The 24,657-nt window shown below is 43.5% G+C and overlaps 1 protein-coding gene across 5 annotated transcripts in view; it reads left to right on the top strand.

The window, feature by feature from the left end:
* The window catches only part of USO1 (USO1 vesicle transport factor), a 37,753-nt gene that overhangs the window by 746 nt on the left and 12,350 nt on the right, over positions 1-24,657 (top strand). For 2 of the 5 annotated variants that reach the window (XM_050895388.1, XM_050895387.1), the window contains exons 3-15: positions 113-177; positions 6,490-6,569; positions 8,835-8,846; positions 12,398-12,498; positions 14,876-14,978; positions 15,138-15,193; positions 15,835-15,955; positions 17,758-17,936; positions 18,711-18,851; positions 19,672-19,760; positions 20,513-20,667; positions 20,920-21,131; positions 21,990-22,010. In XM_050895388.1, the coding sequence (XP_050751345.1) occupies positions 113-177; positions 6,490-6,569; positions 8,835-8,846; positions 12,398-12,498; positions 14,876-14,978; positions 15,138-15,193; positions 15,835-15,955; positions 17,758-17,936; positions 18,711-18,851; positions 19,672-19,760; positions 20,513-20,667; positions 20,920-21,131; positions 21,990-22,010 (1,335 nt within the window). The remainder of the gene's footprint in view (positions 1-112; positions 178-6,489; positions 6,570-8,834; positions 8,847-12,397; positions 12,499-14,875; positions 14,979-15,137; positions 15,194-15,834; positions 15,956-17,757; positions 17,937-18,710; positions 18,852-19,671; positions 19,761-20,512; positions 20,668-20,919; positions 21,132-21,989; positions 22,011-24,657) is intronic. The other 3 variants (XM_050895389.1, XM_050895391.1, XM_050895390.1) reach the window with 3 other exon arrangements.

The raw sequence follows: 24,657 nt of genomic DNA, 5'->3' as shown, positions 1-24,657 counted from the left end.
CGAACTCCCTAAAGAGCCGCATGGGTTTTTAATAGTTTTGTGATGCGTTGCTTAAAAAGCTTTGTTTGGGCTTTGGGCTAGACCATTAACTATTCAATTTTTCTCCAAATAGAAATACCGATTGGAGGTAGGCATACAGGCTATGGAACATCTCATCCACGTTCTTCAGACAGACCGGTAAGCATGTTGCTGACTTCTGGCAGCCGCCTCCAGCTGATAACCCGAGCCTTCTCTGCCGCTGACACCGACACACACAGACTTGGTTCTCTGTACCAGTGAAGCTAGGAGGGGAGCTGGGTTTCTAACAACTCTTCTGTTACAGTGGCTTTTTATGATGACAAACTTAATCAGGACATATTCAGAGGTGAAAAGAACGGAATTCCGGGAGCTTGGATGAGAGGGACAGAAGGACCAGTTCTAGAGTAAGGATGGTACCGAAGTGCATCTTAATGCTTCTCAGTGGTCAGTTTCCACTACTGTGGAAAGGTAAATCCGAAATGATGATGATAATTACACACAGTATTTGAAACAACCCAAACCAACCTGTTATTGGGCCAAAGGTGAGCTAGACAGAATTAAGAGGAAATGAATGAAGTCAGCAAATGTGTGTTTTCTCAGATGTGTGTCATCAAATTAATTGGTAGAAGAATTCTGTCATGGGGAGTGATGCAGGCATTTATATTGAAGGATTCAAGTAAACAGGAGAGCTGGACTCCATGGCTGCTGTTAAGACAGATGACACTAGTCTAAATACTTTATGTGGACTAGAATGTAGTATTTATGCAATCCAGCATTTAAAATACCGTTGCTAGTCATCTCTTTCTGCCACTGATCGCATCGCTGTGCTTGATAGTACCCACATATTGTAACTTGGAACCTGTTTGCAGTGCTCTGATTTAAACTGCAAATCATGTGCAGTCTTGGTGCTGAGGTAGGCAAGTGTTTTGTGATAGTCTCTGGGTCTGGATTTGAACATAAAGCTGGTAAACATACAAAAAAAACCCCAAACCAACCCCAGTCATGAGGGCATATGTGGACCGCTTGCATGTGCGTACATGGGAAGCATCTTCTAATGTCAAGACAAAGGAGAATTAGGAAAGCAGCAGGTCGGTGTCTAGAAGGAGGCATTAATTCCATTCTGTTGGCTGCGTAGTTGAAAATGAACGTCTGGCCTGCACGCAGCTTGTGTGATGCAAACAGTAAAAGGGAAGGTTATAGGAGTAACTGTCACCCACATGAAGGGGAAGCCCTTGAAAAAATTAGGTCCAGGATCCTGCTTTCATGCACTTAACTGCTCTTGAGGCCAGATTTGAGCGTTGAGAAGGGAGGCGGGGCTCTAGCGGTCTCCTTTCCTTTGAGATGCTGACCCGAACCCTTCTGCGCAGGAACTTGAGAGCTGCTCTGTGCTGTCTGGGCTCCAGTTGTCCTTTTGGAATTTGTGTGTGCCGGGGCTCTGTGCAGATGTCTTGTGCGACTCAGGCTGCAGTTCAAAAAACAGTAAATACATCTTTGTGGCTTTTGGTTTTTCAGCTGAAAAAATGCTGTCTTCCACAAAATGTTGATAGGCAGATTTCCTAGTGCATGTTTTATGGCGGACCAGCATAAAACATGTAGCTGGCCTACACGTAGTATGCTGTGCTTCGTTTGAGGGAGGTCTAGTTGTAGCCTCTGTGTCCGATACGTTCAGGTATGCGTTGCAGGTGGTGCGAGCGCCGTGTTTGGTGTCGGTGGATGTAGAGGTGAGGCTTTGGGGACGCTCTCAGTTGTAGGAACACAAATCAAAGCCAGCTCATCTGAATAACTGGTTGATAAACGAGTCGCAGGCTCAGCTGCCCCCGATGCCCAGTGTGGCTGGCCTACTGAACCGAGGGGATGGCGGTCTGACAGAGGACAGTGCTGTTGTGCTGTCATCGCTGTTTCAGTGTGTGCCCGTAGGTGCGATCTTTGGACCTTTCCAGTCTCCACGTGAGGGGCCCTGAAGCTTTCTGCAGAAGTGGAAAATGCTCATTTCCTCCTCCTGCCCTCCTCTATTTTTTTGCATTGCAGCTGCTTAAGATTATTTTTAAGAAACAGCAATGCAACTTGAGAGAAAATGGAAGTCAATGATTGACTCAAGTTGTCTTCTCACGTGTCACCGTATTCATGCGAGTGACTCGCATGCGCTGGTCCTGTACGTTGACTGTGTTGCTGTGAAGTTTGAGATTGCAGAAGGTCTAATTTGATTAGAAACGTGAAAGGACCGGGAAACCTGTAGGCTGAAGTCAAAATAGTGACTTTTGTTTTCCTGTGTAGCTTAGCTTTAGGGAAGTGTGCTCTTTTCAGTGATTATTAGGTTGGCCTGAAGATGAGCGACTGAGCTCCTGAGGTGAAGCTCTTTGGCCATGAAAGTGCTGATGGTGGTTATTACTGACTGGAGATGTTACACACCTATCTGCCCATTGTTTGGGATGTACGCCTGTAGTTGCCGTGTTTTGTGCGCATCAGAACGTGAACATAATCCATGGGATTCCCCTCTTAGTTCCCAGTTGAGTAGAAGCAGGGCTGGGTTGGGCTGTATCAGGTGAGGCTGAATCTGCTCTCCGGCCTTTTTTGCAGGGACGGGGTCTTTGGGTGGAAAGAATTACGGGGGAGCAGCCAACAGCAGGCGTGGGTCTCTGAATTCGCAGAGCCTGAGTGCACGTGTGGAATGGATAGCTGGTGTACAGAGTACTGTAACGTGAGAACAGTGACAAGCGCAAACACGCTTTCCTATTATATATTTACCAAAAATTAATGGAATAGTTCAAGAGGCACAACTGTTTGATGTTCAGCAGCATTTGTCTTGCTGGAATATGTAATAGCAATATGAAGAACTGAAGTAACTTTGTTGGTAAGAGATGATTATTTCCTAACGCAAATAAGCTCATTGTGAAATCAGTATCTAATCGTAAAGTCATTTGCTTTTAAGACCTTCTCAGCCAAGTACGATAGCACAGCTCTTATCTTTTATGAGAATTAGGTTAACTATTATTCATGTAGCCGTTGAGTAAAAAAGTACCTGTCTTTCATCTCCGGTGTAGCTGTCTTTCATCTCCGGTGTATCTCCTGATTTTGGTGAATCAGTTGTGCCTTCTCTTGGAATTTCAAGTGATAAGCACAAGTACGTTATCAGCTCTGTAGTAGTAGTTCTTTCCTTCCGTCCATTTGCAGCCTCGTTGCTGTGCTAATCATTTACTTTCCTTGTAGTGAATCACGCTTTTCTTTAGCTCTGCGTTACAAGGCAGGCTGATATTTTCTTAATTCTGAAGTTGTTAGTATGAGGTGAGAGGCATTTACAGCTTCATCTCCTAACTTGAGTCGGGAAAAGGCCTGGTTTGCGTGGCTGTGCTGAAGTGGTGAGAGCTTCTTGTGCCCTGTTCTCGTTTCTGTCCTCAGACCTTACACTGTTGCTTCGAATTATTTACAGCCTTTATCCTGGAACAGAAATACACCACTTCTGTCTCTTAACTGAACAGGTCATTCCACTTGTTCTACGGTTTACTTGTAGACTGCCTGAAGCTCTACCTCCTGCCTGAGCGCTTAAAACTTGTTCTATAGAAAACTGACTTCTTTCACTAGTTTTTCAGCTATGCGCATCAGCCGTCCCGGAGCCCGATAACACTCCTGAGTCAGCCTTTAAACGTTCCAGACTCTTACACGCACCAGTTATTGTGCCATATGTTTATTTTGTAATACAAAGTAGGCACTGTGATCTAGTCGAGGACTTTTCCTGACTTGCTGTCTAGATGTTGCCACATCCCACCAGAGATAATTTTGAAAAAAATTTGGCATTGATTGTAGAACAGGCCAGTTCCACTTAACTGTTGGTGTGGGAGAAGGCACCGGCGCGGGAAGTCAACTTGATCTTTAACTGCTTTGGTTCTACTTACATAACAAGGTTTTTATATTTCAGCGTGACAATTCTAATAGTTTGAAAGCTAATATGAACCCAAGAGAAAGCATTCTTTTTTTTTTTCTTTAAGGCACAAAGCTCAGTTACTTATGTGCTATTAGTTCCAAGTTTTAGAATTGTAATATGCTTCTCATTAAAACTTCCGTAAGAGGTAATAGAAATGTTATTACCCCTTTGATAGCTTTTCCACGACTTGAGTTTTTAGGGGTAACAGAACACCCTCCTTTCCAGGTGTGCTGTGATGGATGACATGATCGAAACACTCTGCTTTTCCATGCTTTTCTTGAGAGCATAGACGATGCTTGTCTCTGTTGTGACAGTGAAATGCCATAGTTTTAGAAGAATAGGTAAAAGCATTTTTGAGGCACCCTACCTGGGCAGGGCAATACCTGGGCGCCTTCACTTCCATGTGATTCTTCACGAGTTCAGAAACAACAGCAGAGGAGCGCTGCGCTGACATCTTGGTCGCATGCCCCATAAAAGCACAAGTAGCCGAGGGAAGATGCCTGAGGTGGCTAATGCTGGATTGTTGCATTGCGTAAAGGCGGCATCTTTTATGGATGCATGAGAGGCTGGAAGTCTATTTCTTGACTGATTTTCACTACAGAGCAAAAGCTGCACAGCTTCAGTCTGAACAGAAGAATTAATAAAATGTTGTATGTGGTGAACAGCTGATGGTAGCAAGGCAGTAAACAGCAAAGATAGGATGCTGCTCTCCTCATTTTGTGATGTGTTCCCCTTTAGACAAGAGAAACAAGGCCTGCTTTTAGCACATCTACACAGAATTTGCTTATTCTTTTGTAGCTGCTGTGACTTCCCTAACAAGGGAAAGGAAAAGCAAGGCTGCGGCTTGGGTATTTTTAAGTCTCCAGGAAGTAATTTCTATGTAAAATTGTTTCAGTTACATGAAAAGGAAACCATAGGCTTTGTAGTGTTATGTTGAAGAACTAAAATCACAATGAAGGGAAAACATAAGCAGGCTGGAAATCTGAGCATACCTGCTGGATGAGAGTGTTCACATGGGCTAAAAGCTTCCTTTACTTGCTTTGACTAACAGTTTGGCAGAGGAGGAAATAATTTTTTTCCCCTTTTGTTTCCAATACAGCCCAGCTTAAAAGCAGGCGGTATGAGCCGAGTGACACACAGAGGAAAAATGCCTGTGTCCTCGCAAGACATTAGCAGGACCAGGATTCAATTCCAAATCCAACGTGAAAGAACAAACGACACTGACACTTGATTGTTGCTAGCTTTTGATTTAGCGTGAGAGTCGTAGAAAGGGAGGTGAGGTGTCGCTTGGACAGCTCGCTAAAGCTCTTGCTGTACTGATACAAGAAACGTAGGTACGGATTGCTCCTGTCTTCTCAAAGCTAGTGGATCACCTTGAGGCATCTCTAGTTTTCTTGGTTGCAACAACTGCTGTCGGTCTGTTGTCTTTAATTAGTGGTCTAGCAGAGATAGCTGGCCTCAATTAAGGCTTGGCTTTTAAGATTGCTGTCTAGGTTGTTTTTTAGGCCTCTGCTCTGAACCGGCCTAGTAGCTTCTTAAAACGCAAATCTATCTTTGGTGTGGAGGCCTTACTTTGTATGCCTTAGAGATCAGTGAAAGCAAATACTGAAAAGTTGGGATGAGAGGTCTTGTTTTGACAGCGTGCTCTTCTCATGCTTGGGCAAGACGTGAAAATAGCTGTGAGGTGTGTCCTCCTGCACTCTGAGGTGCCTTGCTTTGTGATGTAAGGTTTTCTTTTCCTTTGTTTTTTGACCAGCTGTGCCTTGATGCTTTTCTGCTTTATGAGCAAGAAAGCAAGCAGCAAAAATGGTTACATTCCCCCCCCAAACTCTTGCACTGAGTCTCCGTTGTAGCGTAGGGTTTACGGATTGCTTAGGCTTTGTAACGCAGAAGAAACAGGTCTCTTGTAAAGCAGGGCTTGTTAAGAGAAGAGTCTTGGTGTAAGCAGGTGAATGCTTTGGGGTTAGACTGGTTGCCCAGCAGCTTCCTGGGGATGCTTGGAGTTCAAAAACCCTTAATAACTGGGTGTAGTCCCAGTCGACGACACGGAGGCTTGCCTGTTTGGGAGAATCCGTAGCTGTCGCCATTGCATTCGCGTGGAGCGCGCGCTTTTGGCCCCTGGTTCTCGCTGATGGGGTAGCGGGGAGGGTCTTTCCTGGGCCGGTGCTGAAGCTTGTCTGCAGCTTCCGTGGGTGACTTTCTGGGAAGGGGTCCAAACGCCTCCCAGAGATTTCTCCTGGTATACTTGAGGAGCAGGTTGGAAGGAGTGACTCAGGAACTGGAAAACACGCTTACAGTGAAGCTTCCTGTGGTCATCTTGTGTCACCAGACTTTCTGGATGCGGCCACCTGAGGGAATGGAACTGGGAAAAGGAGTTTGACTCCGTTCAGGGACGGGACACTTCAAGGTTACGTGGTATTACAAAATGTCTGTCAACATCAGTCCTTCTCACGTGAACTAATGCTGCAAAGGGTACTGCCTGTGCAGAAAAACAATGTTGTAAGAGTAGTTGGAAATCAGTCATTAAAGAAAAGTGGTTCTTTCATTTGCAGTTCAGATTCTGAAATAATTGGCTATGCCTTGGACACTCTCTACAATGTAATATCGAATGACCTAGAAGAGGAGGAGCAAGGTAAGCGCTTGGTCATAATAGTTGATTTAACGGTGGGGGTGCTTTCCTTGGTGGTTTTGTTCAAATTATAAACTGTTATACTCTGTGATTTACTAATGCTGAGACTTGCTTTGTTACTGTGTAGCTGTTACGACAAAGCTAAAAATCTTGTTGTACGCAGCTTGCATTTTAGTAATACTGGATCTCTTGCTTATTAATTTTAAAAACTATGCTCTGTGAATAGCAGCCAGGTTGGAATGGGATAATTTGTTGTTTTTTCTAGTTGGTAAATAAAGAACCGAGTCATTCTTTGCTATTGGCAAAGGACGGTTCTGGCTGTTACTGTGACATGGGACACTAAGATCTGATGATTTAACAACGATATTGAGAGATAAAATCTCAGGTACCTATGATAAGGTGGCTATATGTAAGTGTGAAAACTTTCTTCTTTTCCAGCCCTGCTGTGGCATTTGAGAAAGAAACTTTGCCTGTCCTTCCCACCATAGTTAGATGCAGACTCTATCCAGCTAGGCTGTGAAACTCCCTGCCCCTCCTGCCTTTAGTTTATTTTCGAAAGCCTTTCCTGATAGGCCATCAAAACTGGTCTCCAAGGCCAATGAAATGGTTGCAGCTCTTAAAAATAACCCCGTATTTCACAGAAACATCAGTACGCTGAAGAAAATGACAGCAGTAACCCAAATTAGGCTTAATGTTAGAAACATTAAGAAGAATGTTCTTAAAACTAAATCCATGAATAGGAGCCGCGAGTGCCCAGCCTGCAGAAGAGCCAGATGCTTCTGACAAGTAAAACAGCTGTGGATTATAACCATTTCAGGCTCTTGAAGGGCGAATGGTGCGGAGGGCAGGACAGCCCGAGTTCCCCTCTGTTGAGCATCAAGGACATGTCTAGAGAATGGAGATGGGATCTGGCTGGGGGCCGTGCAAGTGCTAGCTTGGGAGGAGGCCTCAGTCAGAGCGCGATGTCTGTCAGACGCTGAGCCTGCGTGCCCTTGCTCTCATCGCCATCGCTGGGGAGAACGGAGACCAGGTACTAGTTACAGTCACGCAGGCAGCTGCCAAGTAGGTGCCTCTGCCAGAAAGGTCACTAGCTGTTAAACTGAAGCAGGCTGTGTGGTAGGGCCAACTGAGGGAATTCAGCTGATCTTTCTGACATTTCACTTGTGCCTTGTTGCAGGTGTTACTTGGAAAACCACTTCTGTTCGTATCTGCCGATCGGGCCTCGGCTTGATCGCAGTTTAAGCTAGTAATCTAAGCCAAATGGCCGTACACTTGTTTGCCGAGGTTTTAAAGAGGAAAACATCAACAACAAATAAAAAAGCTTGCAGGATATCCATTCTGCTTTTGGGTGAATGAACATGAAAAAGCATCGTACGAGCTTGTCCAAAAAAAAATTGGGCTTCTTGGGCAAGCGTGAATACAGTCTGAGCAGAAGGCTACATTTAAGATGACTGAATATCTACGTGTTCATAACATCCTTCATTTGCCATGGACCTCGAGTTTTTCTAGTCCTTGACAGCGCTTGTATCTCATTTTTCCGTTTCCATTGCATGTAGTGGAGTGCGAATTGTCCTGTGAATGGGCAAAATGTGAGGCGATACTGTTGTTTGAGTTGAAGTCTCTTGTCTGCAGTATTTAGCCCAAGACGTTTCTTCAAAGGCTCCTTAAGTGATAAATAGCCTTATGGAAAGTAGGTGAGGGTTCTCTAATATGAATAAATTTCTGCCAGTACGTTGGCATTACCTTGTGCACTATGTCCTTTCACGGTGCCTTCCACAAGGAACTGTCTCATCTTATATAGCTGCAAGAGACTTGCAAGCTGAAATCCCTCTGTGATACGTTATTCTTAACCATCTCTCAGATTGTCGCTTTGCGTACTTGCCGTTCTTTTCCTTGTTCACCCGGTGGCCTGATTTTGATGAAAGAGGTTTTGAACAAGAACAGAGTTTCACAGTGCTGGTGAATCCATGTTCATGGTAGTGGCCTTGATGATGGACTCGACAAGAATCTTGTTAGCAGTCTCTTACGAAGAGCAAAGAATTGACAAACTTGAGTTACGTACGTGCGATCACCAGTGTTGTAAGAGTATGGGGTCGTTTAGTTCGGCCGCTTCCACAAGAACTACCTGAAGGAGTAATTGCTGCTGTAGAAAGCTAGGATGGCTGCTTTGAAAATCTGAGCTTATGCTGCTATTGGTTGTGCTGTTTGGAAAGCTATTCAACTTGTAAACCTTTCTCTTGTTTCTTTTTCTTTTATCTGCATTGACAGATGATTCTGAAGGTAAAAGAACCTTTACTTATATAAATATGGCACTTTGTTTTAGGCCTAGTTGCTACTCACACCCATAACACTCGCTGCCGTTTAAAAAGGACACTGTAAAGACTTGCATTGGAGCTTAGTGAAAGCTTTTAGCATTCCGCTCTATCTATTTTCTTACGAGCTGAAGTGTCTTCCCAATTTTATTTCTCACGTGATTTGGGCATGTTGAATGCCAGCAGATCTCCAGAGATGGTAATAATGATAAATTCTTGTTTAGGATGTCATGGAAGTGTGCAGCTTCAGAACTGGTAGGATTTTAATGGGCAACCATTTGTGAACAGAGCTTCTGTTTTCAAGAAGCTCTGAAGTTTGACGCAAATGCACACGCTGCACGTAAGCATCCTTCACAGTGTCTCTTTTAAGCAATGCATGTTAAAATACAGTGCTCGCTTCTATCGTAAGTTACCACTAACACTTTGTATGCTCTCCTTTTTTAAACTGGTTTTATCAAAATGCACTTCATCTGTTTATTTTAAGATTAAATGCTAGTTTGCTGTGCTGTTTGTTAGTGAGTCACTACGAGCTAATCTTAATAGACGGAAGTCGTTCTCTTTATTTGTGCCCTGTGAATGTGTGGATTTAAAGAGCGATTATGGGTAGGAGTCTGGTTGCAAGATCTGTGGTGTATCCACATAAGTAGAAGATGCAGTTTCACTTTGCCTGTTTCTTTCTGTCTGGCTCCTTTTGCCTTTTCTTTTTTTTTAATTTAGTAGAAGAAATACTGATAGGAAAAAGCAAGAGTTGAGAGAAAAAGAAAAAAAAGACAACTTCAATTTGGCCCTTTTATAGAAGAATCTTAAACATCCTGAACTAGAGTCAAGCTTTTGGAGTAAATAAAAACTACAGTAAACTTGTTAGAGGCTGCGTAAGTTGTGTACACTGCTCAGGTTTTGCCTTAGCACCCGGAACTTGTGCCAGGACAAGAGTTGGGATTAGGAGGAATCCATAGTTCAAACACTTGCTGTTTGTAGCTGAGTTTGAGTAAAGGACAAGATGTTCAGTCACAGCTCATGGAAAATTCAAAGTGAAATATTTTGACTTAAGCATCTGTTTAAAAGAAAAAAAGTTCAAAGGCTTTCCTTGGTTTGCAGCAAGCTATGGCGCGTGCAATCCGTGTATGATTCTCAGCTGAGTTGCCTCTTATTCCACGGTAGGAAGCGCAGCAACTGAACTTCTGTGGAGTTGGCTTACCTGGTTTATTTTTCTTTACTCACGTAAACCGGGAGTGACCCCGACGTGATAAGCCCCTCAGCTTCAGAGAGCTCGCTATCAGACTTGTATTCTGCTAGATGCTACATGCCTGGCCTAGAGTTATTTTTGCACACAGTCTGTCCTCCCTTTCGTTATCTTTTGTTAGTATGTCATAGCTTCTGCAGCTAAAAATTTACAGCAGATTGGTGCCGCTTCTTTCTCCGTCTTGTAAGCTGCCTACTGATAAGCCTCCTTCAAGGGAGAAATGCAGCTATGCTACATTAGAGGAATGATCAGCTACTCTCCGATGTCTGAAAGGCCAAACAAAAGCCTCTTCCCTGTATTGGAAATCCTTAAGAATTAGATCTTATAAACTGATACCTTGCAGGGAATCACCGTAGCCAACAGTTTGAATTGGGCTGGTTGAATTAAAATTGTTTTCTTGGCACCAAATTTTTATGGTAGAGTCGTTTGATTTCTCTGTTTTGCCATACCCCGAACAAGGTGCAGAGTTTGAAGATTACCTGTGCTTTTTGACCCTTTTTATAGCTGCTCAGTTGTTAATGGTTTGTTAGTGACTCCTTGATGAGGCCGTAAATCCTGCAGTTGAAGCAGGAGGAAAAAATCCTTTTTTTGCCTTCACTGAACCACCTCAGACCTTCGGATTTGGTCAGCAATTCGGTGGCTTTACCACGTATTTTCTGTGCTTCGTGCTTCAGGCTGTTCCTGTGCCTGTGGTTTCATCAGCTAGCATGGGACGGTGTCGCAGTGCTGAACGTACATCTGCGTGATTTGTAGGGCAACCCGGTTTAGAAGATGAGCGGCAGTGCCTTTGCTGCGGCTCTTCAATGGAGCGCTGGGCTGTCTGAACTGCCTGAAACGGAGCGCAGGGGGCCTGGGCAGCTGGCAGCATGCTCTGTGAGACAGGAGGGGCTTGGAGGTTGTGGAGAGAGAAGGCAGCAAAGCAGCAAGTTGTTTAGGGGATGTGTGGGGAGAGGAAGCTTTGTAGGGAGAAGGGCGCTTGGCTGGAGCTGGATACGAGTGGTTGTGTCCTGTGTATTGCTCCCCTAGCAGTTACTTTGTGTTCACTGGCTTTCCGTGCTGTTGTGAGAAGCCTTGTATAAACACAACCAAGCGAAGAACCAGCCTATTTTTTGAACTCGGTGAGAGGCTTGTTTCACGTGGGGTGGCCGCTGGTGTCATGTACAACTGAATTCCCGCCCCCATTGAGTGGGACTGGCTTTGAACTACTGCTGAGCAGCTGAAAAGCTGAGGTCTCAGAAACTGTACTGGACTTGAATGAAAGGTCTTTTCTTCCTGTCCAAAATGCGAGTACAATAAAAAACTCCCTTTGAATTAGAATTGCTCTTACTCAATTTTTCAACTGAAATTCCTTAGCTATGCCAACCAGTAGTACCTACATATAATTGTTTTGTGAAGCAGCTTTGTAAATTGTCACTCGGCCTAGAAAAACAGCAGCAGTACCGAGATGCAGTTGGCATGTTTTCTGTTTTGTGGGATACTTTTGCATTTGTTTTTTGTTTGTGCAACAACGATGCATGAAATAATTGTGTAAGACGAAATTCGTGTGCTACCCCAATTCTACCCAACTGAAGAGTAAATAACAGAACGGCACTTGATTTCCCTTGTGAAATTAATGCAGATTCCAAGACTGAGAGGTTTTGATGCTCATCTGTTTCCAACTTACTCTCCTGATGTTTAGGTCTTTTCTATTGCAAAACTAAAATAAATAAATGAGGTGTTTGAGCCATTTAGCTTTAGATGCTTTATATTCCCCGCTGCTCGCTTCAAGCCTGTTGGTATGAAATGTGCTTTGCTTTTGCATATTAGCGAATGGTCCTTATGAGGAACTTCTCTACCGGACCAGTTCAGCTGCATGCGAACGTAGCCACTTTGACGCTTTCTGCTCCTCCTCTGCTGGGAGGCTTCCCTTTTTCTCTCTGAAATCTGTAACGGGCAACTGTGGGGGTGAGAACTGTGAATCTGGTTGGATATGATCAATGGAAATAGGACTTTTTTTCTTTTAATGCTGAAATGAGTTTGTTTAGCAGATTATTGGTTCCCTCCTGTTCTTAAAACAAAATACCTGTCAATAAAAGTTACGTTTAGAATAACGTAGGTTTTCTCTTTTGTGCAAAGCTTGTGTCAGTGTTTTGTTTTGAAAAGAATTCAATTAACATTATAGCAGTGACTCTAAACCTTTTTGTCACACGTGGCCCTATTTTAGTAAAAACAAAAATCACAACTACCTGAAGCTCTTCCAATCATGTGTTGTAATACGTTGTTTTTTACTATTACAGAAGAAAACTTAACCAAACAAGTTGATGATTTGGGAAGTCAGTTCACAGAGATTTTCATTAAACAGCAAGAAAACGTCACACTCTTGTTGACTCTTGTGGAGGTGAGTTACAGTATTGTACTTGGAATACTGAGGGATATGGAGTGCTGTACAGGGAGGTTACCTTAATGGATAAAGCTACATTTTTGTCTTTCTAGTGAAGCCTATGTCAAATGTGAGGTATTCTCAGACATAGTGAAGTGGGGTTGGAGGTTTGTGAAGGCTATGACCTGGATGAAGGCCGTTGGTGCAGCTTTTACAGCAGGGTAACATCGAAAGGGCTTTACATATTTGATTAGAAACAGTAAAAAATATTGCTCCACAAACAGCAACTGTTGTCACTCGCGCAAAGATAATTTTCCAAATCATCATTAAATGATAATGAGATAGTAATGTCTGTTGAGGTGCAGTTCAAGTAGAAAGGGTGACTGCTTTCTGTCAGCATGATGCGTTTAACTGATTTTTCCGATGGTTTTATCCTCAAGGACTGCCTCTTTATTCTCAACTGTTAAAAATTTTGTTTCCAAACTAAGATGATTGCGCTTGAGAGACAAAGAGCAATATGAATCTCTTTCTCCTCTTCTTTTTTCCTCTTCTTTTTTCCTCTTCTTTTTTCCTCTTCTTTTTTCCTCTTCTTTTTTCCTCTTCTTTTTTCCTCTTCTTTTTTCCTCTTCTTTTTTCCTCTTCTTTTTTCCTCTTCTTTTTTCCTCTTCTTTTTTCCTCTTCTTTTTTCCTCTTCTTTTTTCCTCTTCTTTTTTCCTCTTCTTTTTTCCTCTTCTTTTTTCCTCTTCTTTTTTCCTCTTCTTTTTTCCTCTTCTTTTTTCCTCTTCTTTTTTCCTCTTCTTTTTTCCTCTTCTTTTTTCCTCTTCTTTTTTCCTCTTCTTTTTTCCTCTTCTTTTTTCTTTTTTTTCCTCTTCTTTTTTCCTCTCCCCCCCCCCCCCCCCCATTTGTAGTCCATCTTCAGTAAAAAGATGATATTCTCCTCTTCCCATATGGAACTTATGTCATGCTTTCAGCAGTATTAAACATTTGTCAGTATATCTGAGGCTTAATCCCTGGGTGCCAAGTTTTGGCCTCAGTAGATGGAAATGCAAATCAGGAGCACAGTTTTGTAGACTACGGTTAGTGAGTTAGTAAAACTATCTTTCTGAAACTTCTGTTTGTGGCTGACAGTCCTATAAGACTACTTAGTGAGTGTGAAAGGTTGGCTTATAAATATACTCCTGAGACGCATAAATGCAATATGTGTTTTAGGAAAATCCAGGATATACTTGAGGGATGTATCTGTTACAAGTTAGACTAGGGCCTTACTCTGCAGCAGGGTTCTGTTGATTTTATTGATCGCAATATGAGATCTGCAAGTTCAAAACAGCAAGCATCTGTCCTAAAGACAGCTGCAGCCTACAGGTGGAGCTGCGTGACCGTTGAAACTGGCTTGGTGTGCAACTGCACACAGGAGTGGCGTTTGATAAAAATGTATATAGCGTTGTGCAGAGCGGGAAGCTTGCAATGTGCTTTGAAGTTATCCGTTCTTTTTCTCTGCAGATGCCTTAGTTCAGCGTCCTCTTTGCCAGCAATATCGTGCCATTCAGGGTTTGTCCTGTACAAGAGTCAGTTTTAGAAAAAGCTTTATAAACCATCTAGCCTGTTTGGCGAGACGGTTAGAAAATGGATTAGCTACCACCCCTCTTTTGCAGCTAGTAGAGTGGAGATGTTTATCGTGGCCAGTGCCTGAGGTAGGCAGGGTGCTGAGGAAAGGACGACACACACTCAGTTTTCACTTGTAACTAGGAACGGGGTTAAGATAAGACTGCTTGTCCAAATTGGTGATCTACTGACTTACTTCAAGGTGATGCTTTAAAACCAGCAGGATTAGAAGTACAGAAAGCTCTGTGAGGTGCCTCAGTTGAGATGTGGGTCCAGTCACCAGCTGTTGAATGCGTTTGAGCTGACCTGGGGAGCCCAAAGGTTTGTTGTGGTTCGTCAAGTCTGTCCATGGCCTCATTAGTTCTTGAGCTTTCTCTTGCTGACGAGACCCCATTTTAACAGAGAAGCTGCTGTTACTGTTTGGGAATAGGAAGAAGATATAAAAGGGCTTGCTTTTCTTTCCCTCGTGGATTTCTGGGTAATATGGGCTGATTTCTGGAGGATCGACTGACTGGTTTTTAGAAAGAAGTAGTAGCTAGGAAAGCTACCCCAAAGGAGAGGGAGGAAAGGAAACTACTGGGAGTTGTGTTGCTGATAATAAAACAGAAAGAACCATGGAACAGGATAGTGTTTTGACTTGCTGGCGGTGTGCTGTAACAGGATGGATGAAAAAAGAAATTGACAGGAGATGAAATTCCGTATCTGTTTGGTATCTGTTCACAACTGGTGTCTAGAAGAGAAGGTTGAATACTGAGGAATTTATTACTTAATGTACTCGTCTCCATCTTTGCAGGAGTTCGATTTCCATGTTCGTTGGCCTGGAGTGAAACTACTTACATCTCTCTTAAAGCAGCAAGGACCTCAAGTGCAGCAGATAATTCTTGTCAGCCCTATGGGTAAGTGGTTGAGTTTATTGCTGATAAACTTGAAGCTGGAAGCTCAGCAAACATCGTGGCAGAGGGCTAGAGGAGTGTCAATCAAGGTGTTTTAAAGACCTCCAACACGAAAAAGCTGCATCTTTTTTATGCCTTTTTTTTTTAATGCGTTTCTTGCAGGTGTTTCCAGACTCATGGATTTACTAGCAGACTCTAGGGAGGTTATACGAAATGATGTAAGTACAGAACAAAGGCAGTTCATCCTCTTGATAAATAATGACTGGCAATTGAATTGCTTAGTACTTGTGCAGAATTTGGATTAAGTTAAATGAATGCACATGAAGAAATCATTGTGGTTGCTAATTGGGAATATTTCATTCCTCAGTTGAGTTGGGTGGCCTTTGGATGTCTCGCCACAGTTCACATAACAAAGGCAAACTGTTACTCTATTTAATACGAACATTGACCCTTGTGTAGGGTTTTCCTAGTATGTTATTGATCTTTCTCTTGGCCTTCTGTCAGGTTCGCTTCAGTTCTTCCTCTTTACTCCTCAGATGCCAAAATGCTCTAATTACTTACTACAGAAGAGATGAGGTGCTTTGCAAGTTCCCTCTTCCTTCTGTATAGCCCCTTAGCAGCCTTTTTAACAGTACTGTCCTTTTATTTTGAAGTGCAGCGAGGCACGAGGGAACTATTGCGTGGTGTCCGTGGTATGTTTTGTTAGATGTGTTGAGTTGCAGGGCATGCAGTTTTCTCCTGTGATTCTGGCCAAGCATTATGCTGCTGATTTAGCGTCCTTCTAAGAGCTGTGACTTGTAAAAAGCAATGTAGTTCTTGTAAAACTAAGTTTAATTTCTCCCCTCCCTCACCTGTCAAGGGAGTCTTGTTGTTACAGCAATTGACAAAAAGTAACGCAGCCATACAGAAGATTGTTGCCTTCGAAAATGCCTTTGAGAGACTTCTGGATATCATAACAGAAGAAGGAAACAGCGATGGAGGTACAGAAAAGTCTAACACTTACTCATAGTCTTGTGCTTCTGCACAAACTATTAGGTGACAGTCTTTACAGGCGGACATTAGTACGTAATTGGAGTTAGGTCAGTGGGTAAAAGGATCAAAACATACAGCCTGGCTGTAACAAAACAAGCAAAACCAGATTGAGCAAGTAGGCAGGGTTTCAGCATCTTTTGAAAACTAGTCTTGAGATATTTAGTTAAAACATTATTTAATTTCTCTGAGCATGTGTGCATGAGTTTGTGTGTTCCTGTTTGGCTTAGGTCTGTGAGTGTATATACTTTGAGTGGCAGTGTCAGATCCGCGTATGCTGCGTTTGTCACTTACAGTTAAGCATCTGCATTCCTCCTGCAAGATCCTTGGATGCTTGGAGTGGCTGGAAGTAACAGCTTGCTGAGCTTCTTGAGCCTCACTAATAACTTCAGTCTTCTGGTCAGCTCCTTGCCAAATCATTTACCTGTTGGGGGGGGTGGAAAGGGTAAAAAAAAAAAAATGAGCAAAAACGATGCAGCACTTGGGTGCGCTCTTTTTTTTTTTTATTAGCAACACATTATGAGTTTACCACCAATTCTAGTTTGCTACAGGATCTGTTTCAGTAACAAGGCAGGTTGCTGTTCTGTGACCTTTCTGTGGGCTGCAGGAGCAGTTAGTGCTTCTCTCCCAGCTGAATTATTCCAGGTATGTTGGCATGGAATAATTAAGCAAACCTTTGATTCAAAGCTGCTATTTTTAGGCAGCTAAGAATTTTAGGAGACTTGGTATGTAAATTCTTAAGTGCTAAGAGTTCTCTGCTTCCCCCCTCCTACGTGTCCATTCCTCCTGTCTGCAGCCCTGCTGAGGGCTGGATTACCAGCTGTGGTTCTGCAGCAGGACCGGGAAGCGGGGAATGTGACAACTGGTCTCTCTTTGTTCTCCCACTCCCACGCCTGGCACTGCCTGTGTGTTTTCAGAAGTGCAAGGAGTAAGTCTTGATCCTTTCTGTTGAGTTCAGATCGGGAGGCATCCCAGCAGTAGCAGAAGCAGGCTGCCTTTATTTGCGTTGTCTTCTGGACAGAGTTGTCTGAGGATTTTCTCTTCACAGAGTACATAGGGGATTAGCATCTACCGTGCTTTTTCAGTACTGATAAAACCTGAGGGTAAAAAAAAAAAAACAAACAAACCAACCAAAACCGCTGCAACTCCAAGGAGTTGAGTTCAAGTGGGCTCATTGTAAGGGCTATTTCTAAGAATTGCTTCTCCACCAAAATAACCCAAAAAGTAGCTTTGAACTGAGTTGAAGATGTAGCCAGTGATTAAAGAGAATGAACGTGTGATCTGGTAACAATTGCTGCATTTGAATCATGATGCAGTTCAAGAGGAACTTCATTTTAGTGCTTACAATACAGGAGACAGTAGCGCAGCCTGACTCTGAAGTAGGTATACTTCAGGACGCAAAGTGGTTGTGAGGCCTTGTTTGAAGTTCTTCCCATTCCTACCCAATTAACTCATACAAACTGTATATTCTTCGGAAAGTATGTTTTTGCTTCAGACTTGGGGAAGAAACACAATTATGGTTTCCTTGGAAATACGCTGGATCAACATCGATGTATTTAATTTAGAGTGACCTTTGATTATTTTTTTCAAGCATGAGGTTCACAGTTCTTGATCCAAATCTAATGTTTGTTAAGAATGAAGAGTTCAGAAGTGTGTGCTCTGTTCCATCTAGAACGTACTTCGTGCATGGAGAAGTTAGTTAGTTTTCCATGTGTCAGGTCTTGATTAATCTTTGGGTTTTTTGGCTCACCAGGAATAGTAGTGGAAGACTGTCTCCTCCTATTACAAAACTTGTTGAAGAATAATAATTCCAATCAGAATTTCTTCAAAGAAGGTTCATACATTCAGCGTATGAAGCCTTGGTTTGAAGTTGAAGATGACAACTGTGGGTGGTCTGCACAGAAAGTAACTAATCTTCACCTAATGCTGCAGGTAAAGCACTTCATCTAACTCCTAAGTACCGATGTCAACTCTTTTTCAGCTCTCTTGCAATGAAGAATAAGCGTGATGTAACAGTTAACTGTGAAATCCGTGTGTTGTCTTTAGCTCAGAATTACCTACCAACATTGATGAGACGTACTGCTTTCAGCACAAATACTATTGCCAAATCGTGAATTTTTAACGGCTGGCGTATCGCATAATTTCATTTCACGTAACTTAGGATGTAACAACGATCTGAGTTAAATACATAATTAGGCGTGTTCTATATAAAGAATCCTCCTGTATGAATTCACGTACGGCTATGGTGCCTTAACCGAGTTCCAGTAGCTGCCTTCACTACGGGTTCGTAATTATTGATTGTTGGGCATCTTCTTCCCTTCTGGTCATCCCTCCAAAAAAATGAAACAAGGTTTTCCTGTTCTGTGGCACTTTGTGCGGTAGCTGAACGTTAATGATGACGGTAGTTTCTCACTTTCTGAACGTAGTTCTGACAAATGGCCAGCCAAATAATAGAATAGTTACAGCTTGATTTCTCATCACTTAGATGCAAAGTTTGCAATGGAGTCAGATATTGGAAGATTTTTAGAGGGTTTCACTGAACTCAAAATCCAACGGCCATACGTAGTAACGAGATGAACATGCTGTTTAGTCTTTGTCTTCTATCTCCATTTTTAGGAGCAATTCTATTTCATGGCTAAACTTCAAGTGGGTAAATTTCAGAAGGTCTTGGGCTCTCTTCACGGGGAAACGTTTCTTTTTTTCTAGCTTGTGCGGGTACTCGTGTCTCCCACAAATCCTCCTGGTGCTACCAGCAGTTGTCAGAAGGCAATGTTTCACTGTGGGTTGTTACAGCAGCTCTGCACAATCCTGATGGCAACTGGAGTTCCTGCTGATATCCTGACAGAAGTAAGAGGGAGCAAATAGATGTAGGGATGGGGGCAACTAAATGGGTGAAAGCAGGAGTCAACAGGGATAACTGGTTACTGCAGAGACCAACTGAAATTAGAGTATTTGCTCAGGATGCCAGAGATGTCAGCTTCCCGTGTGGGCAACATAAATGTAAGGTAGTCTTTTACCTTATATTCTGCAACCCGAAAGTATTTGGATTTGCTTGTTTTTTCTGTTGGATTTCAGCATATCCCAGAGTGGCTGAATTGATTCATGTTCTTCCCTTTTTTGGGGGTGGGTTTTTTAATTGTTGTTTTTGTCTTCTGAGAGAGTCTAGAAGTATTCTGACTTGGCAGGTTTCCAGTGATGAGGGATTTCTGGCTTCTAGAAAGCCCTGTCAGCAGTGCAGGACGAGATGGTTTTTCCCTACATAAAGTGATGTGCTTAGATTGAGTGTAGACTGGTTCCTTTGGCGTGGGCTCCATTCCAATTTTTTTATCTCTTAAGGTTTCGACTTCTTTAAAATGTCTGGTTTAACTGGCTGTCGTAGCAAAACCGAGCTGACATAGAGAATGCAGTTGGAGGTAACTGGGTACGGTAGCGCTGTCTGAGTTTTCTGTCCCTTAACCTTTGCTCAGCGTGCTTCACAGCTGTTAGTTGTTTGGATTTCATTTGAAATGGTTTTATTGACTAAATCTCTGTGCTGAGACTTGGTATGTGTTTTCCGATACCAAGCTGTCAGGGTAATCTTGAAGAATTTTGAGTGATCTAGGTAGTAGATCGTGGCTCACGTCTAACTAACTGTCCATTTAATTTTTTTTTTCTGCCCTTTCTGTAGACCATTAATACTGTATCAGAGGTCATTCGGGGATGCCAGATGAATCAGGACTACTTTGCCTCTGTAAATGCACCTTCTAATCCACCAAGGTAGAGGAAGAAAAGTGTTTAACTGTGTTAGGTAATGATGTATTGGTATGGGCAATGGCAGTCTAATCCAAAGGATTGTTTAAATCCAGAGTTTGGAATTATGACACGGAGCAACAGCTTCAGGTTCACGTTGGGTGTATTAGATAGAGCATGAAGGTGTCAGGTGTGTGTCCACAGAGAGGAGGCCTAGAACTGATTCTATTTGTTACGTGGTACCTGAAAAGCGAATGAGCAATAGTTGAGAAATTCCTAGATCGGGCTGAGCTGCCGCTGTCAGCCAGAGGACAGTCTACAAAAGATTTAGAGGCTAGGAAAATAGGCAGGTAGTCAATATTTACTCAGACTGGGGAACAGCAAGCGTTAGCTTAATGAGATCTTAATCTCAACATTTGTATATGAGGGTAGAAAAAGAGCATTCTGTATTACAAGTTGCTCGTGGCCTTATGAGGCATCTTCTACGGTATTATGGAAGCTAGCAGGGAGCAGCAGGGGACTCTATGGGGAATGAAAATATTGCGGAGGAACGCTAGCTCGTTGCAGTCATGTATAATGAATCTCCTGTTTTGTGTTTTAACTACCTGAAAAACTTTGGCATTAAAATCAAAGGTTTTACTCAAATGTTTGAAATGGTAATAGATGGAGTAGGCAGAAGTCTCTTTCCTTACCTGGGGAATACGCTCCAAATTGTGTATCTGTGGTTGTCTCCCTTCACAACTAGGTCCTAACGGTTTTTCTCTGTCCTTTCCGAACAGGCCTGCCATTGTAGTACTTCTGATGTCCATGGTAAACGAAAGGCAGCCTTTTGTGCTACGTTGTGCTGTTCTCTATTGTTTCCAGTGCTTTTTATACAAAAACCAAAAAGGACAAGGAGAAATTGTTTCAACGCTTCTGCCATCTACTATTGACGGTACGCAAAGCTAACGTCTCTGCAGTGTGTTGTGAACTAGCACAAACGTTTAATGCATCAGCTGATGTCTTCGGCAAAATTATTTACCTGCCGTTAAGCGTGTGATCCAAGCGAGATGATTTGGCTTATGATTTCTCTAGAACTTCACTAGTTCCATTTTTCTGGGTTTTAACTGTATGTTGAGGTCTTAAATATTTTGCCGGTTTTGTGGCTTGTGTTCATCTGACTTGTACCTCTTGGCCGTTCTGGTAGCTACAGGTAACTCTGTCTCAGCTGGTCAGCTGCTCTGTGGGGGCCTCTTTTCCACGGACTCTCTCTCAAACTGGTGTGCTGCTGTGGCCCTGGCCCACGCGTTACAGGAAAACGCCACTCTGAAAGAACAGCTCCTGAGAGTTCAGCTAGCGACGAGCATCGGCAACCCGCCAGTGTCGCTGCTGCAGCAGTGCACCAACATCCTCTCGCAGGTACGGCACCGAGTGCCCCCCGCTTGGGGTTAAAATTCCGGGTATCCAGGAAGACTGCTGCTCTTGTGCAGGGGCATCGCAGGAAGACATGAACGCTAGCTTAAGAAGGAGGATTCTCTCTTTTGCAGACCGTTTTTAAGCTTTGCTTAAAGCACTCGGTCCTTCACGGGGAGGAGAAAAGCAGCAAATCTTGCTTTTTCATCAGCGATTGCTGCTTGATGTTGCCTGCTCTCAGTAGGCAGAGGGCCCTAAAGCATCTAGACCTTAAACTTGGTTTAGAAGACAAGGCAAACTGGCAGGATCTCTAGTCACGTTTTGTTGCTGATGAAGGGCCTGGTTAGTATTTAACCTGCAACTGCTAACTTGAAACAACTTGAAAATACCAGGCTCTCATGTACTGATTGTTGTTGGTTTTGCTATTCAAAGCCAAAAGCTTTTTTGAACTCGTTCAACGTGTTAACAGCTGGCTTTGCAAATGACGAGTGAGTGAACCTCACCTCCTAGTCCACGCTTCCTTGTGACATTCGCTTCCGTTACGCATGCTTTTTCCCCCATTGATGGTAATAATAAGGAGCTAGTTAACTCTGGCAGCAATTAGACTTCCCTGCAATTGAGAAAAACGGCAGAATGCTGGAATTTTGAAATCGTTCATGTGACTTTTTTCATCTGCTTTACCTGAAAATAGACAGTACTCCTTTGTAGCTTTTCCCCGGCTTTTTTGTCTAAGGTAAATTTGAGTCAGTAAAACTACTTCTGGCTCTTTAGCCTTAAATGATACAAGGGACTCAAACTTTGGGGGGATGTTTGTGAAATGTGTTTCACTTCAAGGTTCTCAAGTAATATGTGTGTAACTTGCAGGGTGATAAGATCGACAGACGGGTATGTATTTTTTGGCACAGCTTCGGCATTTTCTTGCCAAAAGCAGGCCTTTTCCTCTTGTCTTGGGTTTTGCTGGGGAGGTTTTCTTTAACTGCTTTTTGACGTGTTTACACTTACAGCTTTGTGTTGCCGTTGGGTTTGGGTTTTTTCTTAGCATAACCAGCTCTTTCTGTGTCTCCAGGGGATTCGCTGGGGGTGCTCCACAAAACTATGGGATAAAGGTCTTGGGTAGCATGGGCGCTTTCTTTCCAGTGGGGCGGACTCGTTCACCATCTGTTCACCTAACAGATGCGCTTTCTTGTAAGAAAACTTACAACTGTTTTTCTCAGACTGGCCTGTAGCAAACATCTGGTACAATCTGAAGTGGGAACATGCTGCTCATTTCCGGAGTGCTAAAAGAAAAACTGTGTTTAACCTGCCTTCCGGCCACTTTGTACGTTCTGCTTACCAGCAGAAGTTTTAACCTTGGAGCTGCTAGTTGTGAATAGCAGGGATCTCGTTACTAGCAAGTGACCCTTGAAGCGACTTGTTTGACTTTCGGGCCGCGTTAGTTAAAGCACTGCTAAGTTGGTTATCAGCGGCAGAAAAAACAGTTCTGAAATATTGCTGCTGTGGAATTGTCTGCTTTATTTACCACATTTATCACAGTTGTCCTGAGGGGTGGGGTTGTACTGTTACCAGCCCTGAATTGTCCAACAGCAGCCATGGAGAGCTGTCATCTATCACAGTAGGCATTATCATGGTACGTCTAGAAAATAGCTGTGTGGTTTGGGTTTTTTTTTTTTTTTTTTAAGAGAGGGTGTTTTGGACTGTGTGGAAATCCTTAGGCAGAACGTCTTAATTTGACCTCAGAATAGCATGCAGCGCTTGAGAATAAATGTAGTTTGTGACTGCTTCCAGCAGGTAATGTGTGCTGTAAATGCTGGGTCGCACAAGCAAAAGTAACTTTGCGTTCCTGACAAGATAAGCGACACTTCTACCAGGGTTCTCTTAAGAAGCACGAGGTGTGCCAACGTGCTGTAGGGCACGACTGCCAGTTACGGTGGTTATTCCCAGTGCGTGTGAACTGGCTAATAGCACTGGGACAGTAAGAGCCAGTATTTGTAAATGTAAGTGCGGGGAAAAGGGTTTCTGGTGGTGCTTGTTTGTTCTGTTTGAAGCAAGCATTTCGTTTTGTTCAGTTAGGGGAGAATTGGCTCTATCTTTTGACAAATAGTAAGTTGGTGTGGCTGATGTGTTTGTGCGGATAATGGGTGTCATAGCCATTCCGTCAGTAATTATTTAGTGTGAGCTTTTAACTTCCTTGGACTGATTCTGGTCGCTCCACGTAACTTTTGTCTATCCCAGAAGGATGAAAGCACTGTTGCATGGGCGGTTACTGGGCGATTAAATGCAGACTGTCAGCAATTAAACTAGTGAAGCGTAGCAAAAGTCTGGCATTTCTAGAAACAGGAGTTTGGTGGAGCTGGTCAAGCCGAGTGGCCTGTTCTCAGGTTTGCGAGAGATTTTAAGGGTGAGCACAGGGAGGGGCGTAACTCTCCCTCTAGAGTGGAAAGACTGGGAAAAAGGTATTCCTGGCAGTTTTGAAGCAGTCTGAGGTGTGAGGAGCAACGAGTGGGGAAAAAAGGGCAGTTTCCCTGTCCGTCGCATAATGGTACTTGCAGGTGGGGGCACGCTGCAAGCGTGGAGGGTGGACGGTCCGTCCATCCCGTGGATGCAAGGACACTCCAGCCTTCAGTGCTGCTGCGTTAGGGCCACGGTTCCCCAAAGGGGTTTCTGGGGCAGGTTAATTAACACAGTTGGCAGCGTCATGAGGCTGTTACTGCATCTGATCTGGAAGTAATCTGGGCAGAATTGGTGCCTTTACAGCGCTCTTGTGCTAAAGCAGTGTACAGCCTGTGTGATTTCCAGGGTCCCTTTCAACCTAAGTGACCCTGTAGTGCTGTGAGATGGCAATGAGGAAGCCAACAGCCTGGCTAGAGGCGTCAGCATAGCAAGAAGGGCTTGTGAGGTCTAGGTCAGTGGAAACCAGTTGTGGCATTTGGCTAGAAGGGTAGCAGCAAGGAAGATAATCTGTGTGTTAATACAACAGCACGACAGGGTTGCAACAAAGCTGCAGACTAACCTATAGCAAAGACTAAACGGTGATTGCTAGTAGGGCAAGTAGTACTCACTGTGAAACCCAACAGGCAGGTGCTGTGCAGCTGGTGGTGATGGCTGTGTTGTCTGCTGTTCCAACACAGCTCCCTTGGGTCTCTGGAACTAATGATGATGATAATGATGAAAAAGGGCTAGATGCTCCGTTCCCCATGTGTGCAGCATGAGGGATGGCTGCCACAGTCTTGGTATCTGTAATCTGTGTTCTCCTCCTTTAAGGAGATGGTTTCACCTTAGTGATGGTGATATACTGCAGCAAATCACAGCACCTCAGAGGGAAGTCCTCGAAGGCAGTCCCTTCAGAGCTTGCTATTTTCTTCCAGAGTTGTTAGACTCAATTCCTGTCTGTCTTGTGGTCTGCAGTGGCAGTTGGGTAACTGGGAGCCTGCTACAGAAGAGCTTCTTGACAGACTGCTGCTCGCTGGCTGTTTCGATGGGCAAACTGGCTTATTCAAAGACCTTGCGGGGCCTTTTTTTGTGTTGGTTTTTT

The sequence above is a fragment of the Gymnogyps californianus genome, chromosome 4 (genome assembly GCF_018139145.2).
Source record: "Gymnogyps californianus isolate 813 chromosome 4, ASM1813914v2, whole genome shotgun sequence".
Classification (NCBI taxonomy): Eukaryota; Metazoa; Chordata; class Aves; order Accipitriformes; family Cathartidae; genus Gymnogyps; species Gymnogyps californianus.
The sequence above is the reverse complement of the archived record's forward strand: the minus strand, read 5'-3'. Positions and strand labels throughout refer to the sequence as shown.